This window comes from Setaria italica, chromosome III, assembly GCF_000263155.2.
Source record: "Setaria italica strain Yugu1 chromosome III, Setaria_italica_v2.0, whole genome shotgun sequence".
Classification (NCBI taxonomy): Eukaryota; Viridiplantae; Streptophyta; class Magnoliopsida; order Poales; family Poaceae; genus Setaria; species Setaria italica.
Window position 1 is genome coordinate 44,449,953 of NC_028452.1, and position 19,814 is coordinate 44,469,766.

General features: G+C 46.8%; 2 protein-coding genes across 3 annotated transcripts; one reads left to right on the forward strand and one right to left on the reverse strand.

Annotated features, from left to right (window-relative positions):
* Positions 1 to 975: 975 nt before the first annotated feature.
* On the forward strand, positions 976 to 2,927 carry LOC111256704. Its single transcript, XM_022825128.1, has 2 exons — positions 976 to 1,707; positions 1,822 to 2,927. The coding sequence occupies exons 1-2, from the start codon at positions 1,537 to 1,539 to the stop codon at positions 2,179 to 2,181; spliced, it is 531 nt and encodes a 176-aa protein (XP_022680863.1). The 5' UTR covers positions 976 to 1,536; the 3' UTR covers positions 2,182 to 2,927.
* Positions 2,758 to 19,682, reverse strand: LOC101768238. Of its 2 annotated transcripts, XM_022825127.1 has the most exons (13): positions 19,307 to 19,682; positions 18,211 to 18,287; positions 17,362 to 17,450; positions 9,671 to 9,757; positions 9,315 to 9,361; positions 9,176 to 9,233; positions 8,164 to 8,274; positions 7,878 to 7,994; positions 3,882 to 4,102; positions 3,618 to 3,795; positions 3,232 to 3,318; positions 3,015 to 3,134; positions 2,758 to 2,927 (listed from the first exon to the last, which is right to left on the reverse strand). In XM_022825127.1, exons 3-11 carry the CDS (start codon positions 17,435 to 17,437, stop codon positions 3,254 to 3,256), a joined length of 960 nt encoding a protein of 319 aa, XP_022680862.1. In that variant the 5' UTR covers positions 17,438 to 17,450; positions 18,211 to 18,287; positions 19,307 to 19,682; the 3' UTR covers positions 2,758 to 2,927; positions 3,015 to 3,134; positions 3,232 to 3,253. The 2 variants fall into 2 exon arrangements, with proteins under 2 accessions (XP_022680862.1, XP_004962847.1); XM_004962790.4 differs by lacking the exon at positions 18,211 to 18,287.
* Positions 19,683 to 19,814: the final 132 nt, after the last annotated feature.

Genomic DNA, 19,814 nt, shown 5'->3' on the forward strand with positions numbered 1-19,814 from the left:
AGCACCGCAGTTGATTCGCCGCAGCCTTATGAACAGTGTGGTACTTATTCATTCTACAATGTTATTTTTCGTGTCTTTCATGTTCAAACTTAAGAGGGAATTGTTCTTCAAACTTTCAGGATAAATTAAGGCAGAGAAGTTTCCCTTGTGTTCACTTGAAAGTCGAAGCTTCAGATAATCTAGCAGCATTTCTTTCCACGAATCATCTTGTATCTTCTTTACCTGTTGCAGCAGCAAAAACAATCTTGGGGTCTATTTACTTTTCTTTAAGAAGAAAAACAATGTTTTGCAAAGACACCTCAGAAAGAAAAAAAATGCATGGTGATATATTGAAGATCAACTTTCAAACGAATCGAACGCGTTCATCCGGAAATCATAAAAGATATGAGATATACTGGAGATGACCAGTCACAAATCACAATCTTTTTCCTAGCCATGCAATGTTAATTTCAACCCCATGCATCACATGATACGTTGCAGTCTTATGCTATTATGCTTATGCATTCACCCCCATTTTCACTTTCAAGTTAATTTTCCTATACAGAGAGGACTCTACCGTGTGACTGCTAAATTCAGATGTCACTGCAGAACATCTTCTGCAGAAACAATCAAAGATAGTTTTTTTATCCTTCTTTTCCCTCCTAATACGGTCAAATGCAGATCAATATTGAACTACACCGATGTACAAGGATGATTTTATAGTTAGTATTTCAGTCCTTTGTAACCATCACTTTTTTTTTACAAATCCCCTGCTCCCAATCTATATTCCCAGTTAACTGGATACAAGCACCTAGCAAAAGGCAACAAAAGCAGTCCACAAGAAAGGTAGGATTCAAAAGCACCTTCTCCTTTCTCTGTCAGCACTCAGCAGCAGAGGCAAGAGCTCATCTGAACCACTCAGCAGAGAAGAGAATCTCATGCATGGATGGCCCCTTTCTCTAGTTGCCAAATCTTCATCAAAGAAACTGCAGCACAGCATTGAGATGCCCCTAGGCCCTAGCTCTAGTTGCCAAATATACATACAATTTACACCCCTAAATGCCCCCAAAATCCACATGAAACCACTTGGCAATGCCCACAATTTCATCAAAACAAGATCCCAAATCCCATTCCACTGCTATTTTTTTCCCCTCTGATGAAAAGTTGTACACATCCTGTCAAGCAGCTTTCCTCCTTGTCCCCTTGTGAAGACCCTGCTGCTTGACCGGTTTCCCAAAGCAGGCCGCTCCCCTGGTCTCCTTCCTCTGCGGCCGCCCTCTACAGACCAGCTGCAGGTTCCATTCTCGGCTACCCACCACCAACCCAAAGCCTGCCGCCACCGCCACTTTGCTCACATGCCCACTGCACTCCCGACACGACACGCCCGCCATGTCACGCCAAGCCCAACGTCTCCTCCTCCTCCTCCTCTTCCTCCTGAGCTGCTCAAGACAAGATCAAACGCGCCCTGCAGAAGCACAAGAAGCAGAAGCGAGTAGCGCTAGCGCAGAGGGAGGGAGGAGCTCGTGCTGCTAGTCTGCTGCCGGTTGTTCGTCGGCCATGGCTGGAGGAGGGTGGCTGCCGCTGGACCTGTCGCTGGCCACCTCGGGGGCGGGGACGTCGGCGTCGGCGGCGGAGCGGCGGACGGGGACGCGCGCGCACCGGCGCACCGTGTCCTCCCTCTTCGCCGAGCTGGGCGCCATGCTCCCCAACGACCTCCCCACCAACCGGGTGAGTTGAGTTGAGTCTCGCTTGTTGGCAACGCCGACGAGCCGTGGTTTTCTCTCTTCTTGGCTGACGTCGTTCTTGGCGGCGATCTCATTCCATGGCGGGCGGGGGGTGCAGCCGGCGAGCCGGGAGGAGATCGTGGATGCGGCGGCGGCGCGGGTGAGGATGCTGGAGGAGGCGGCGGCCGTGCTGGAGACGTACCGCGCGGTGCGGGGGCCGCCGTGCCCGCGCCCGCGGCCCGAGGTGGCCGTCGCCGTCGCCACTGTCTGCTTCTCCGCGCGGCTGCCGGCGCCGACGAGGCCGAGCGCCCTGACGCGCGTGCTGGAGGCGTTCCACCGCCGCGGGGTGGAGGTGCTGGTGGCCACGGTGGCGCGCCACGGCCACGGCGGGGGCGCCGCCGTCGTCACCGTCACCGCGACCGCCGCGCCGTCGGAGGTGCTGGAGCTCATCAGGGCAGACATCGCCGCCATCCACTGATCGTCGACGGGGTCGGAACGCGCGCCTCGCGGGCAGCGAAACCTTTTGTGACGTCTCTTGCTACCATGTTCTCGATCTCCTGCCGTTTTTGGATCAACAAAACTAGGGCGTTCTTTGTAGCACGAAAGTAGAAGAAATGATCAGCGCTGTAGTAAGAACTCCGGCACGGTGCTGGCATTTTCAGTTCGCCGTGTTTCGAACGATCGATTTGCAGTAGCCTCATGAACAATGTCTCGCAATTCCGGTTCGATCTGAGGAACAAGAGAACTTTGGCATGTTGTTTACTGTCGATGTGAACACTACGAACATTTCAAAATGTTGTTGATTTGTGCTGGAGTACTATGGAAATGATGAAATTTGAGTGAAAAGCATGATTTGTGCTGCTAGCTGCTTGCGCTCTTCATTTTTGTGGCACCACCGACTGCAAAACATTGCTCGATAAACTCGCGCAGCAGGAACGCACAGGAAAAAGGAAAGAAAGGAGCAACCACAGCAACCGCTATAAAAGCAATCCATTGCCACTGACAATCCTAGCAAAAGGGAAGAATAATCAAACACAAACTGGATACTGAGAAGTGAGAAGATGAGGGCTATATTAAAATTGTTCATCTGTTTCACAATCTTCCGCAGCAAGTGAGGCAGGTAGAAGAGAAGGCCTTTGAGGCCATATTTACAGCTAAATAGGTAGACTCCATCATCAGTGCTAGAACTAGAAGGTTAGCTTCTTATACCAAGAGTCGACGAACCTGAGTGGAACAGATGAGACAACGTTAAGAGCTAAAATTCGTGTGATGGCATTATAGTTATAATGAATTTCAGAGATCTTGACTCACCAAAATGATCCCAAATCCGGGCCGTCCAATTCAAAACCATCCTGATAAGAACCAATTTTTGAAAAAGGAACAAAGAAAAGACTCTTCACCGGTGATACTACCACTAGACCAATAAATTACCTGCAAAATCAATCAGCATAAGCTTATTATATTGAGTGATGAACTGTGTTCCAAGATTGAAATTGTAGGTGACAAAAGCCAATGGTGGAGTACCTACCAATGGGCTAATAAGCTTATTATTACTCTACTGAGGACTTGATCACATGAACATGTCCATTAGCTTGCTGCTGCGCCTTCTTGCTGCCTAGAGAACAAAATGCGCAATTACTAGTAAGATAATAATGCTATACATTCCTTTCATGTAAGAAGGTTTAGGCATCGCATGCGGTGATTGTAGGTCCAAATCCTATAACTTTCTTTCACAAGCCAGGATAAGGGTGCTAAACAATGATAAAGATTTTCGGGAGCCTTTTAGTCAATAAGTGCTTACAATTCCTTTCGACGGGTGTATATGACCAGCACAACTCATTTGTTGTTTAACAAAGTTTTTAAGGAATGAACAATGAAGTCACTACAGGAGTGAAAGAAAGATCATGTTCCAACCTTTGTTTCTCGAATGGGGAACAGCAGCTTTGTTGCATCTGGATCGTGAACCTTCATTGCTAACCGTAGATGCTTGTGTATCTGCTCTCTCAGTTTTGGTTATTAGTGAGTGGTTAGGCATGCTTGCTGATAATTGCTGAGGAATTCCTGAGCATGATTCAGATGTGCTTGCAATAAGCTGATGAGAAGAAACATAGCAGAATGCATCATCAGTAAGAGAACATGTCAAAATATCCTATCAGTGCTTACAGGGTGGCATCAAACCTTTGTTTGAGGAACAAGGTTCTTCTGAGAAGCAGGTAATGATGAATTGTCACATGGCGTAAACTGTGACGCCATTAATCCATTTCCATGTGACAAGTTTAAAGTTGTGTGGCTGCTCAAATGCTCCATACATGATTCGCGATACAGCTGACCAAGCTCCAATCGAAGACGGTAGTTACCCTGTGAATGATACATTTTTGTTGCGAGAGGAACTGGCGCATCTGATATAATTAAATGAGAAAATCAAAACACTATCTAATCAGAGGTAACAATGCCATGAAAATTGAATAAAATTATATTATTCTCAAGTCAAAACAACAGTTGGGAAATTGGATGAACATCCAAAGTAGAGCCTTGGGCCTTCTGGTTCCTGCTGCATAGCTATGCAACTGACTTTAAACAAACATTAACTGGGTAAGCAAAAAAAAAAGTGCTATGAACCAGCATGGAATGTAGAAGATAGAGCTATGCGGGCAAGGTTTCATTATGAAGAAACTGGGTGTAAACAATTTCTTTTTTCTTCAAAAACTCAGGAAAGCTGTTTTCATTAAGAAGAGAGGAGAATGATACAAAGGATGGAGTCAAATTTTAGAATCAGAACTCCCATTATCCACTGTTTATAGGATCACCAAAACATTTGGACTAGCACCATTGAAAACACAATCATTCAGGTCCTTCCAAAAAGTACCCAAGCTTCTATCAAGGAGTTAAGACCGTTGTGCAACTTGGTAAGGATGAAGGATTCTAATCCTCTTCATTCCATGGCCAGTTAACAAGAGGAATGAGAACCGAAAAAACTTGTTCCCAGAAAATTGGGAGCAAAAAAGGAAAAAGTATAGGTCCTCCCTCTCCCCACCCCCCTTTCTTTCCTCCCAAACCCCCACCAAAACCGAATTCCACATGCTAATCATGCAGCTGGAATCCACCTAAGAGAAAAAAAGGAACGGAGTCTGTTGGATAGGCATCAGTGTAGGAGCCCAGATCATTAAAAATGATTAGACTATCTAGTGCAAATAAAAAAACACTGCTTGTTGCTTAGCTTTAATCCAAGAAAGAATAATGTAAATCATCACTCCATAACATTCCTACTTGTCTGTGCATAAATCATTACTCCATAACATTCCTACTTGTCTGTGCATGAAAAAACATAAACAGAAGATGATCTGTAGCATTGCAACCACTAGGAGGACGCAAAGCATACTGACAACTGAGAAGCAATCAATACCTCTGAGGTGACTTTTAGGCAAATTGATAGTGTTAGGGATAGCACTTGTATTCGTAATAGGGGCACTAGGCCCAAATATATACAGATACAGGAAGGGGGAAATATACACAAAACCCCCTAATACAAAAGGGAAAATATCAATAGTACATATACATCTAACACCCCCCCTCAAACTCATGGTGGGTCAAAAACACTGAGTTAGGAGAGATAAAATCTGTGCTAAACGCGGGTTTGTGCCTTTGTAAAGAAATCAGCCAACTGCAACTCTGAAGGCACATACTGAAGAGCAATAACCCCATCCTGAACCTGTGATCGTGTATAAGAAACAAACACACCAATATGCTTAGTAAGCTCATGCTTCACCGGATCACGGGCAATACTGATAGCACCTGTACTGTCAGACAAAAGAGGAGTTGGCACAGAAACTGAAACACCAAAATCCTCAAGCAACCACCGTAACCAAGTCACCTCTGCCGTCACAAGCGCCATAGCATGCAACTCAGCCTCAGCACTCGAACGAGAAACTGCTACATGCTTCTTAGTCTTCCAAGCAATAAGGGAACCACCAAGAAAAACACAATAGGCAGAAAGAGATCGACGATCAGAGGGATCACTAGCCTAGGTAGCATCACAATATGCTTGGAGATGTAAGGAGCTAGAGCGTGGAAAGAATAGACGGCCTGAAAGAGTCCCACGAAGGTACCCTATGAAGAATGATCACCTCGGCGAGACTGAGCCTCACGAGACTAAGCCTTCTTCTTCCTGTAACAATATACCTCCACATGGTTATCCTTGCCACACCAGTCACATTTAAGAGCTCCACCCCCTCCACTCTCAGAAGAAGGCACCATAGTTGGAGGAACAACAGGTTGAGTGGAGGAGCTGGCGGCCAAAACTGAAGAGTACCGCAACAATCCACCAGCAAGAAGGCGAGTCTCCTCATTACGAACAGCAGCAAGAGCCTCCATCAGAGACACAAGGATGTCGAGAAAGCAGCTGTGCACGAAGTGGCTCAAACTCATCCCGGAGACGCGTCAAGAAGTCGTAGGTGCGGCGAAGCTCAAGGGTCTGTTGCTGACCCAGGCAAGACTGAAAGTGCTAGTTGACAACTGAGAACCAAGAGTGTCAATCTGGCGCCAAATAGCAAAAATCTGAGCATAGAAGTCATCAACTGTACCATCACCCTGTCGAACAAGCTGCTCTTAACGAATGACTGCAAGAAAGGTAGACTGACCAGTGGGCTCATAGCGCTTACGAAGAAAGGCCCACATGAGATGTGCAAAATCAAGCTCAACAATATCAGCCGAAAACCTGTCCTCCATTCTAGCAACAAGAATAGAAGCAGCTCAAGCATCCTCATCAACCCATGTCGTGTATGCAGTAAACTGAGACTCATACGATGCAAGATCATCATAATCAGCAAGCAGCTTCGCCACGTCCGCATCATAAGCAACAAGCAACTAATCCAACTCCACCTTCTCTTCAACCGTAGCCTTCTCAGGAATCACCGGGTATGTAGGAGCAGTGGGACAAGGTGGGCAAGGCAACACGCCAGTCAGAAACTCCCAAAGACGAAGACCATGCATATGAATCTGTAGACGAGGAACCCAATCTCGATAGTTGGTGCCATTGATCAGCACCGGACAACGAACACTGGGACACCACTAGACGAAGTAGCCGAAGGAGCCATGGTGACGGCCAGAGCGCAAGTAGAGCAGTGGCGGGCGACGGCGAGAGCGCAGAGGAACAATGGCGCAAGCGTTTTTTTTGTTTCTTTCTTTCTTTTCTTTTTTTTACAGAGCCCTCATCCTTAGAGGCTCAGACTCGTTTTAACCAAACGAGCACGGGCGGACGGACGGCGAGCGCACGGGCGGTCCAGCGGGCGTCGGCGGGCCAGCGGATGTCGGCGCGGGCGGGCGATCCGACGGTCGTCGGTGCAGGCAGGTGGGAGATCCGGCGGGCGGCCGGATGAGCGGCGACAACAAGCCGCAGGCGCAGCGCCGGGGCGACGACAAGGCGGGAGGCCAAGGCGGGCGAGCGGGAGGACGGCGGTGACGGCCGAGTACTGGCAACGGCACGTCACACCGTCAGGCAGGGGCGAAGGCGTCCTCAACGGCGAAGAGAACAGAGCCGATCTCGACAAGACGATCGACGAGGAAATAGCACGCAAGTGCAACGTGCGAAGGGGAAAAGAAGGAACCCTAGGGCAGATTGAGAAGAAACCTAACCCTAGTTTGGCTCTATACCATGTTAGGAATAGCACTTATATTCATAATAGGAGCACTAGGCCCAAATATATATAGGTACAGGAAGGGGTAAATATAAACAAAACCCCCTAATACAAAAGATAAAATACCAACAGTACATATACATCTAACAAATAGCACTACAAAACAAAAACGGATGTAAATAAATTCTACCAAAAAAAACAAAAGATATACTGTTAGTCTGTTATCAACTACTCATTTTAGGCAAGAAAAGGCCAGACACTATTGTTTAGATAAAAACATATGCAAGAGTAAATGCATTGGTTTCCTATGTAATATCCCTGGTCATATGACTCCAATCATTACATGCAACTAAAAATGAACCCACAAATTTATATAATTAGGCATTGCAAGCTAATATGGACACACAATATCATTCAAACACTAGGCATAGAGATCAAATGTCCCCTGAGAAAATTCAGCGAAAAGGAAAGCATAAGGATAAAAAAAAGTCACCAAATTCATAACAATATTTACAGAGAAAATAGCACAAACTTTGATCACCTGTGGAATCTATAGGCTGTACTTTACTGGCACGTCCATTGTCCAACTCGAAAGTATTGGCACCGTTCTTGCTTTCAGGTTGAAATTTTGCTTTCACTTTTATGTGTACTTTTTGATCTATCAGATGTCAAGGCAGCAAAACTTTTGAAGACCCACAACATTTAGAGTAAATTAATGAAGGAAGTTTAAGAAGAGTATTCCACATGGAGAATACAAATAGCAGTAAGAAAGGATTAACAGTAAACTAAACATGAATAAACAGGCTGCCTCATAAACAATAGGATACTTCCATTACTTATCACTTTTATTTTTCTGCCCTTCTTTCGGGGCTTTGTAGGACTTTCATGATCAACACCCATTGAATCATTTGTATTTACCTTCCCTGAACTACATCGCTCTGCAAAATGAAAACAAATGTCTCAATGAAAAGGCTAAAAAATACTGGATGCTTCTGATCACAAATTTACTGAAACGGTGATGCCAGCTTCTAAATGTTGGCTACACATATTCTATGATAGTATTCATCTTACACACTGGGTAATAATAAACAAGTAAAGCCACCATTTGTATTTGAAAAATCACATAAAAGGAATTTGACTATAACACCATTTTAATTAAGATTATTGGCCAGTGGAGTGGCTGATGCTTTAAATGGCAATGCCACCAGCTTTTCTAAGCAGGTGTATCGAAATTGTAAGCAATACACACTAATCAACTATTAAGTTAAATGATGTAAATAGTAACAAATTAGGGCTTCTTTTCACATGTATAAATTGCAAAATAGGGCGAGGCTAAAATGCACCCGGGTGCATTCTCTGTTTAGAATGCACAGACCCTGCAATTGCAACTGAGAGATAAGACCAATTGCAACTCGACGGAACTGATTGCAACTGGACTGAACTAGTTGCAATTTGGATCAAGCCAGTTGCGACTCAAACTGAGCCGGTTGCAAGTCGGTCTGAACCGGTTGCAACTGGACGCGTACTAGTTGCAATTTGGATCAAGCCAGTTGCAACAAGGAGACTAAACCAGTTGCAACCAGAGGGTGGGTGCATTCTGTATACAAAATGCACCCAGGTGCATTATAGCAAAACAGTTGCAAGATATATAATTATGTATTGAAAAATCTTGATTTGTGCTATATTATGAGTTTGAATTTGTGGGTTAAATGTCCACAGAAGATCAGTGATGAATTACACAAACTTGACAAGATCTGTTACTCCTAAAACATGAGCAGATTGAACTTAAGTACAAGTAGTTACCCCTACATAATGTTAAAGCAAAAATGTTAATAGCACCTGTATGAACTGCATATTGGCTAGCCTTGACTGGCTTCTTGCAAGTACTACAGCAGACCTTCAATAAAAGAGTTTTTGATCCAGTGGATCAGCCATTGTCAAAAAAGGGAAAGCATACAGGTAGATTCATCAAAGTTACCAGGTCCAAAGGATCAGCCATAGGTTTTGATCCAAATATATGCATATCTGCACAAATTTATTGGATAAGTTAATAAACTAAGTTGTAGCTTCAACAGGTGACTTTTACATGTGAGCTACAATTATCTGATATATTAGAACCATGTGTCGTAAGACACGAAATAGTACACATAGCAGGCAATATAAATGCATATGACGGCAGCAAAATATCAAGCTAACAAAAAAAAAACACATATGAGGTAAAAACCGGTAGCACAAAAAAGGTCTACCTGTGCCACCTGGTAAAGATAACCCTTATTACTAGAGAGAGACTAGAGAAACTAACTGAAATCTTTCAGTTCAGCAAGGGGAGCTTACCATTTTCATCTAGTAAATTTGGTTCGTGTGCATCAAACAGTTGCTTTTGCAGGACCTGTGCCGCAGTCATCTCATGCATCACATCATCTGCCAAAAGTAACAGAACAGATTTTTTTTCATTCTCAAACACACCAGAAACACGGATTGCATCATTTCAGTACCAGTCCCTATGTTTTATATGTTTATTCACTCAAGAGAGACAAAAAGAAACCCAAGGAACAAAAGATAGACAACAATCAAAAGATCAATCATAAGCTAGCTGTGCATACATAACAAAAACCACACCATTTTTAGCATGCACATGATGAGATATATGAAGGTTATAACTTACTTACTACCAAATAAACCAACTAACCAAGATAATCCGCATGCAATCATTGATTTTGCACTGTACAAAACATATTGTCAAAATTTTGCAAAACAAATCAATAATCCCAAACTGAGTGAAAACTTTTTTCTTCTCGAACTACGCAGGAGAGCTGCATGTCATTTCATTAAGAGAGAAAAGAGAATACAAAAGTCCGGTTAAGGACTAAAACCCCCACAGCACAGAACACACACCCACAAACCTACATAAAGAGGCCTATAAACGCGCCATAGAAACAAACCCGACCTCGACCAAAGACCTCCTGACCTAGACTGTTGGGGCCTGCGGCCTCCCCAGGAGATCCTGGAGTTTAGATGCCCCAGCCATGCCCCAAATACTAATCTCGTCAGCCACTGTCTGGAGCAGCAGGGGGATGCTAGGTCTGGCATTCTCGAATACACAGGAATTCCTGTGTTTCCAAACTTCCCAGGAAACCAAAATAATCAGCGAGTTAAGCCCTTTCCTTATCTCCTTAGGGACTGAGCGCAATGACTTCTTCCACCAAAATGAAAAACGAGCTTCAGAAGGAGAGGGTATCAGGGCTGACAGATGTAGAGGTTGGAGGACCAGGGAACAAATTTGTCTTGTAAAGACACAGCCAACCAACAGATGCTGAATGGTTTCCTCCTCCTGATCACAAAGAGGACCGACATCATGATGGGGCAATCCTCGTTTGGCAAGATGGTCTGCAGTCCAACATCTATTGTTGATGGCTAGCCAAATGAAGAATTTGCGACGAAGGGGTGCCCAAATCTTCCAAATCCTCCTCCAGGGAGCAAATTTAATGGTTCCTACAAAAAATGCAGCATAGGCTGACTTGCTGCTATAGATACCGTTCTGAAAAAGTTTCCATCTTAGTTGATCTGGGGCATCTTGCTGCAGCACAACTCTGTCAACAAGATCCCAAATCTGGAGATATTCCAACAGGACCTGAACTGAGAGTGCACCCTTTATATCAGCAACCCAACTTCGATTATCAAGGGCTTGGGCCACTGTCCGTCTTTTCATTGTCCTTTTAGGGATGGCTTTGAACAGGTTGGGAGCCAATTCCTCTATAGTTTTGCCCTCAATCCACCTATCTTTCCAAAAGAGAGTGGAAACCCCATTCCCCACAATATGGTCTACTGCCACCTTGAACAGGGCCTCGGCATTTTGAGGAACCTGAATTTGAAATCCGGACCAAGGTCGAGAAGGATCAGTTTTCTGAGCCCACAACCATCTGACTCGCAGTGCCCAGCCAAGAGTTTCCAGATTAAGGATCCCCAAACCTCCATACTCCAGGGGCCGCTGTACTCTTTCCCAGGACACCAGGCAGTTACCCCCATTGGCTTGTTCCTGACCTTTCGAAAGAAAACCTCTTCTCCTCTTGTCGATGGCTTTTATCACCCACCTTGGCAGATCAAGAGCTATCAAGGAATAAATGGGAGTGGAAGATAAAACAGCCTTAACCAATACCAACTGACCTGCTCTATTCATTAGAGATGCCTTCCAGCTGGGCAAATGATCAGCTACTTTGTCAATCAATGGCAGTAACACTTCTTTGGTGGGCTTATTAATAGACAGAGGCAAACCAAGATAAGTGCATGGAAAATCTTTGACTGCACAAGACAGGACTTCAGCAGTGATATTCATTTCATCTTCCGAGCAGTGAATGGGAGACACAGAACTTTTCACCAGATTGGTATGGAGACCAGATGCATGTCCAAACAGGTCAAGAATGTTTCTGATTACCTGCAGATCAGTCCTTTCTGGCCTAAGGAAAATCACAGCATCATCTGCAAAACAGGAGACCCGATGTCTAACATGCTGGACAGCAAGTGGCTAAAGCAAATCCTCTCTCGCCGCGTAATCCACTAGGGAGTTTAGGACGTCCATGACCAGAATGAAGAGCATGGGGGAGAGTGGATCTCCCTGACGAAGGCCCTGACTATAAAGAATAGATTCCCCTGGCTCCCCATTAACCAACACTCAAGTAGATGAGGTTGACAAAATTAGGCTTATCATGTCAAGCCATTTCTGTCCAAAACCCAACTGCCTCATGACTTCCAGGAGAAAGGACCATGAAACCGAGTCAAATGCTTTGGAAATATCCAGCTTGAGGAGAATATGAGCCTCTTTCTTTTTATGCAAGGATTTCACCATTTGTTGGACAAACAGGAAGTTGTCATGGATATTTCTCCCCCCTGATAAAGGCGCTCTGATTGCTTGAAACCATAGAAGGCAGCAGAGGAGCAAGCCGGTTGGCCAGTACCTTTGTTACTAATTTGGCAAAACTGTGAATCAAGCTTATAGGCCGATAGTCCTTGACATACAGAGCATCCATCTTTTTGGGTAAAAGAGTGATGAAAGCAGAGTTTAGCTGCCTAAATTTGAACACATGCCCTCGATGAATAGCATGGAAGGCGGCCAGCAAGTCACATTTGATAATACTCCAGCAGGTCTTCCAAAAACAACCTGTAAAACCATCTGGTCCTGGTCCTTTATCAAGGGGCAAATCTCTAATGGTTGCCCAGATTTCATCCTCAGTGAAGGGGGCATCAAGTGGAGATAGATCCCTAGGCTGTATGCCAATCTCATCAAGGTCAATTGAGAAATTCCGCTCCTCAGCCGTACCAAGCAAATTATCATAAAAGTTCAGGACTGCTTCCTGTTTTTCCTCTTGGGAAGTAACCAGTAGGTCATCCACCTGTAATTTTGCAATAAAATTCTTCTTCCTGAAACGAGCCTGCTGGTGGAAAAAAGCTGTATTTGCATCTCCTTCCCGGAGGTAAAGGATCCTTGACCGCAGCCGGGCAATGGTTCGCTCAAGAGAGGCCAAACCAAGGCAATGGAGCTTGAGCTTCTTGCGCAGCCATTCCTCACTAGCAGAAAGCTCACGAGAGTCCCTAGCAATCTCAAGCCGATGGATAATTTCCTTGGCCATTTCCAGCTGCAGCTTGATGTTCCCCACTTTCCTTTGTCCCCACTTTTGAAGACCTTTGCTAAGGCATTGCAGTTTAAGAAAGAGGCGCTCAACTGCACAATTAGTTTGCACAGGAGCTTCCCAATTTTGCTGCACAGCCTCCATAAAACCTGGAACCTTGGTCCAGAAACTCTCAAAATGAAAGCGGCGCTTGCCGGCTGTTTTAATCTTCAGCCCAAGAATTAGAGGGCAATGATCAGACACTCCCGAAGCATCACTTTGCAAAATAGAATCAGGGAAAATGTCCTCCCATTCTGAACAGCAGAATGCTCGATCGAGCCTAACAAGGGTGGGCGACATCCTTTCATTTGACCAGGTGTATTTTCTACCCAAGAGAGGTATTTCTTTGACCTCGGAATCATCCAAAAAACGTCTAAATCTACCCATCATGGCTCTGTCCAGATTAGCATTGTTCTTGTCTGCTGCCTGGTATATAAGGTTGAAGTCGCCTGCAAGCAACCAAGGGCCATTGCATAGGCTCCTAATGTTTCTAAGCTCCTGTAAAAACAGTACCTTCTCTTCATCATCTTGAAGGCCATAAACTCCTGTGAACCACCAGTTACGGCCCTCCTGCTCAGAGAACTGAACTGAGACTGAATAAGTATCGACCCGAGTACCGATGGCTTGGCAGGTGTTGCTCTTCCAGGCAATCAAGACTCCTCCCCTAGTTCCATTAGCCGGTAAAGCAACAAATTTATCAAAGGATGAGCCAAGAACTGAAAGGAGCACGCGCTGATTCATGTGTTCAATTTTAGTCTCTTGAAGACAAACTATCTCAGCACTACTCGACAGTATGACGTCCCTGACTGAATTCCGCCTAGCTGTTCCATTGGGTCCCCGCACGTTCCAAATCAAAATTGAGGAAGCATTCATCATCAGAAACTAAAGGGGCGACCAAAACAAAAATCTAGAGGGAGGCAAGCACGTCAGCAGAGCGTGCCTGCTACCCCTCCTCCACTGTCCAACCAAAGATTGCAGCCAGCGCCGAGACATGAGATTCAGACAGTAGCTGTCCATAAAGCTTGCCATATTCATCCTGAACAGTAACATCGATCTTCTTCTGTAGACCAAAACCCAGGCTCCTCATCACCTTCCTCTGAGCTAGACTGATCACCGGCCCAGGGGAACAAGGTTCTGCTCCAGCCACCCTTCTGCTACGGTGCGGCAAGGACCCCGGTAGTGGCTTCTCCATCCTCCGTTTCTGAATCTGGGGTTGGGGGAGCAGAGCATCGATGGGCTTGCTAACCTTGTCGAGTTCGCGTAGTAGAGCGGTCGAGGGAGACTCAGGGGGTGGAGAAGCGTCCTGTGTTGGTGGAGAGGCCCTTGAGCGGAGGCGCTTCCTGGAATACACCAGTGGGAGGCTCTGAACCAGCCCAGTCTGATGTCTGGGGGAGGCACCACCCCCATTCAGCAGCAGATGTTGAGGGGAGGCCGCCATGGAAGGCTCCTCTAGTGCCGCACCTCCTTCCGCCAAGTCTTGAACGTCTTCTCCGTCCTCTGGTGGCGGTTCAGCATCCCCCGTGTTGACCTCCGGGAGGTCCTCCAGGTCAGACCGGCTGCCGGTAAAGGGTGGGTCCGGGGCGTCCCTCTCCTCCTCGGGAACAGATATCAGACCCGCCGCTACTACTGCCGTCAGACCCGTCGCCTCAGCAGTAACGGTCATGGCAACCAAAGGGATGTGGTCAGCCCTCGAGTTCGGCGTGAGCATGCAGCAGGCGAGTCTCGAAGCATCAGGAGATGAATGCCCTGTCACGCCACCCTCCGGGACGAGGCTCGAAGGCCCTTCAATGCCCAGCGGCACGCCCGTCTCCACCTCCACCTGCGCGCCCTCGGGGATGAGGCTCGCAGACTCATCAATGCACAGCAGCACGCCCGCTGCTGCCTCCGCCCACGCACCCTTGGGGACGAGACTCGAAGACCCTTCAATGCACAGTAGCACGCCCGCCTCTGCCTCCTCCCCCACGCCCGCCACCACCGCATTAATCGCCTTGGGAATCGAATCCGATGCATGCGTGGAGGGGGCGGGACCTGAAGCAATCGGGGTTGAAGGCCCCGTCGCTAACTCCTCCAGGATGGGACTCGATGGCCCATCAATGCTGGCCCCCTCAGTTCTTGGAGAGATTGACGCCGTGGCAACTTGGTGTGGGCCACCTTGTTCGCCCGAAGCGGGGGCTCTGGGACCTAGGCGATCGTGCACCGGGATTCGCGCTCCTCGAACCTCACCGGAGCCGTCAACCGGCGGGGGAGGAGACGGCGATCGACGACGGCACTGTCGCCTGGGTTCATGGCCGTCACCATCAGAGGAGGAAGACGGACCAGAGGCCTCCTCCCCCTCCGAAGGGAAGATGATAGCAGTAGCAATACTGATATTGTAGCACAGGCTCCTCTTGATCGGTGGCCACTCGTCGTCTTCAGTGGGCGGCTCAACAACTTCCAAAACCATGGCTGACGGAATTGCTTCAGGTTGAGAACACTAGGCCAGGAGCTTGAAAGCTGACAAGTCTGAACGATCCGTCGTCTCTGGAAGGAGCCGGAGTACCTAGCAATGCTTGTTCAAGAGATGTTCAGCCGTCCTTAGATTCCACGCATGCTGTGGAACTCCCTTGAGCGTCACATTCACCAGAACTCGCAAGGATCCTGCTTCAGCATAAGCTTGTCATGACCATCGTTTAAGGTGAAGCCTGAATGAGGATGCTCTAATGGGTCTGCCATTCCCATAGACGCGTGACGCTGTTTGCTCATCCGGCCCGCCGGTGATGACCAAAACGAAGAAAGCGTGCCGGAGAGTCTTCGACCCGGGTCATGCCACCTGACCAGTCCAGGACACACTTCTCCACTGGTGGCACGCCAATGTGTGGTAGAGCAGCGACCATGGATGGCGCCAAAGGCTTCATGGGTTGAGAGCCTTCGCCGCCACTGTCTGGGTCTTGACGTCCATTAGTATGGTTCCAGCGGGTGGAAGAGCGCCAGCGCCTGTTTCTTCTTCGTTGCCTCCCAGCACCACTAGAGCCGCCAGTGTCTGCACCGGCAGTCGAACACCGCCCTTGATCCTGGACGCCCGACGCAGCCGCGGGAGCCAAAATGCACCGCCATACAGAGACTCCCCTTGGGTAGAGGACGAACGGTAATCAGACGACGCCGGTGCCCATACTAGAGGGGCTCTGTTCTCCCGGCGAGCCAGACAGTGGTACGAACGATGCCCAGGTCGCCGGCAACGAAATCAGCAAGTTTGGCGGCGGCATTCAGTCGCGTGATGAGCTGTTGAAAAACAGTTGAAGCACCTGTTCCTCAAATCATTCGAGACCTGGCGGCGACCTCCATGAGCGGGACGGCACTTGCCAGAGCCGCGACGCCGTCACCTTTGCAGCACCAACTGGAATCCATCCGCATCCGGACCACGACCGGCCAAACGGCCATGGCGTACCTCGGAGCGGATGTTGCCCATGATGACTGACCTGAGTTGGCGTGGCGGGCGTGGCAGGCGCGGCTGTCTCTTCACCGGCGGCCGGTCGACTAGCAAAGCAAAGGACTCCAGGGACTCCGCGGCCGCGGCCAAGACAGGAGGGGCTAGAAGCACGTCACGGTAGGAGGCCCTCCTCAGGAGACTTACGGAACCTTCAGAGGCGGGAGAACCATCGCTCCAGCGTTCCTCCTTCGAATGGCCCGCCGGCTTGAAAGGATGTGCCAAAGGGGAGAGGGGTGAGGACGGATAAACCGACACCGGGGCAGGGTGCTGGGAGGTTGGCCGTGAGGGGTGCACAGCCTTGGTGGTGGCCACCGGCTCCGGGGTGGACGCCGGCGGGAGGCGTCGGGAGGGGAAGCGGTAGGGGGAGCCATCAAGTAAAGAGTACTTATGGACCAATGCCATTTCTGCTCCAAAACATAAAACAAGTGTGACTCACTGAAACAAAACATGCACACTGCATTGGGCCATTGAGTTAAATATAACTAAGTCCAGTAACAAATTAAACTGTCCTTTGAATCCATAGAAGAATTTGTATATGAATAGTATTTCATTTTCCATGGAATGTTTTCTCACAGTTAATTTTTTCTAGAGTTTGATATTCTCCCTTTCTCTTTGCACGGAACCAGTCAAGTTGATTTTTTTAAGGAAAAAAATGCAAGTTGCACAAGTTCTAGTAACTTGGTGCACCATTATATCTCAACTAATCATGAACAACTTTATTAGTGGACTGCACAAATCCAATAAAATCCGACAAGTACATAGGAACTGTACACTTCATAAAGACTAAATCCAATTTCCAACCTAACTATGAAATATTGAAGTATTGTGGTCTTGTGGATGAAGTTGGCAAGCTAAATGGAAAACCAAAATAAGCTAAAATATAAGCTATACTTTACCTGGTGCTGTGTGATTTTCTGTCATTACAAGCTTCAGCACAGAAGCCATTTTAAAATGCCCCGGCATGCAAACCATTTTGAAATGCAACCTACAATCCAGCCACGTGTTACATGCCATAACTGACATAATTCAACATGAACATAGTTGGATCTAAGTGACATAAGGGAGCACATTATCAAGCCTAATTGTTAACACATAATAAATACAAAAATGACATAGCCACCAAAGTACTTTCTGAACTTAAAATTGCTGGAATATAAACCAAAAATATCTATCCATATGACTATATTATTATAGCCAAAGTCAAATGCACCTCACTTTTTTGGGTCTATATTGAGAGGCCTCTCATTTTGACTACTGAAAGCAAATACATCTAAAACCAAAATAAATAAGAGTATAGTACCTCATGTTCTGTGGAAAGAAAGATGGATTATGAAGAAAAAAAATCAGAGTCTAACAATACTATGTAAGGGGAAGGGAGCCACTAAAGAACAGCATGCACAAACATCATTATCTAAGTATCTTTATCCTGGTTTTAAGAATTCCTGATGATACCCTACTGAGGCTTTGGGGAGACCATACGAGAATATTGTTTTCTACCATTTGTCAGCAGCAACGATCAACACAAACAAGAACTTCATGAAGCTGCAACTCTTGTTACATGTTAATCGCAGACTAAAGATGTTACACTATCCACACAGTTAAAAAGATATAATATGTTAATATTAACTGAAGGTTGAAGAAAGTTAAGGTATTCTATTGTGTAAATCTAAATCCTAATCACCTTCATAAGTTTCATAATGGCATATAGGACATCTGTATAGAAAAGTTCTCTGGCCTAGCTTTACCCAATCTATCCTCTTGTATTAGCTTTCTGTGCCCCCAAGTCCCACTATGATGCATGAGTCTCGCATTTTCTCTGAGGCTAGTAAAGTTTAGAAATCAGTAACAAATAAATTGAACCAATAAAGAAGGTTTTAAACTAGAGGTTTGAACTTGAAAATGCAAGGAAATACAAAACCATACATCTGAAGTAACGAATGTTCATTATTTCAGGACTCCAGTGATTTATCAGGACATAAAAGCCCCAGTTACAGAATAACATCTTGATAAAGAGTTAGTTTCGTATGCTTCTACGTTAACATCAAAAGTACAAACCAACTGGCAACTGGTATGCATGAACATTGGAATCAAAACTAGATCTACAAATTGATAATCATGTAAACAAATAGCAAAATTAATATATTACCTGCAAATTTCAAGTCTAATATAACCCCAAAACTCAAAATAATGAGGGTAACTGCACACCTATGTTACAGTTCGACATTCCAGAACCCTGCAGTTCCTCAACAACATCATAATGCAAACCCCCAAAAAAACAATTGTATGCTGGGCCCACATATCACCCAGTGCTTGTAAATGTTTAGTTCACATGCATACCCAGTCTCTTCATGCCTATTTGAAGTTCAGGCTTATAAAGTGAAACCACCATAATAGCTAAACAACTGCCGAAACAATGGCTGCTCCACCACCACATTCGACACTCCAGCATCTGATGTTACATTAATTAAACAGCAATTTTACCACGGCATTGGTACTGCAAAGTTGTGATATTACTGCTACAGTCAGTAGCGTCCCCTAATTCAAATCAAACTGCATTTGAAGTTCTTTAAAAAAAACAATGCTGCGGACATTACTAACTAGTAATCCAGCGTCACAAACAAATGCCACCATTTACCATCAGGCAAAGTTGCATTATGTCCACTACAACATTTCTGAATAGAGATCACATTCCTAACCAATAAAGTGTCTGGATCATCACAAAGATTCCGCAAATCAGCACCTCACCGGCACATTCCAACCAGCCCAAAAAATTAGATCGAATTACACCAACGAATTAATCAGGTAAAAAACACCGGAAAATTACGTTTACAAGTGTCTCACCTGGAGCAACCGAATTCCTGAAGCACGCGCTTCCCTCGAAAAATCTCAAAAAAAATCTGGACAAATCAATCTCGAAATCCAATCAATCAATCAACCCCGCAACGCCGCCGCCGCATCCGCATCCTCCGCCGCCGCATCCGCATCCTCGCCCTCGCCCCCCGCGTCACATGCCAAATTCCGCGGCGAGAGGGGCCCCCGCGCAGGAGGGCGCGAGACCGGCGGGCCGGACGCGGGAGAAAGGAGGACACCGAGGAGGGAGCGGGAACCACCAGCGCGCGGCCGCGGCGGCGCCCCGGCGATCACCGGCGGCGAGGGGACGCGGCGATCGGGCGGGGGGCGAGGGGGGTGGAGGGCGAAGCCGAGCGAGCGCCAAGCGTTGCAGATTTGGGTACCGGGCCTCGGGCTCGCCCGGTTCTTGTAGGCCCGAACCGGCCGGTTCGATGCCCGAGCCGGAAACCGCCGCGTCCGGTTCGATCGGACCGTACCCAACCCAACCCGCCCGCCGCTG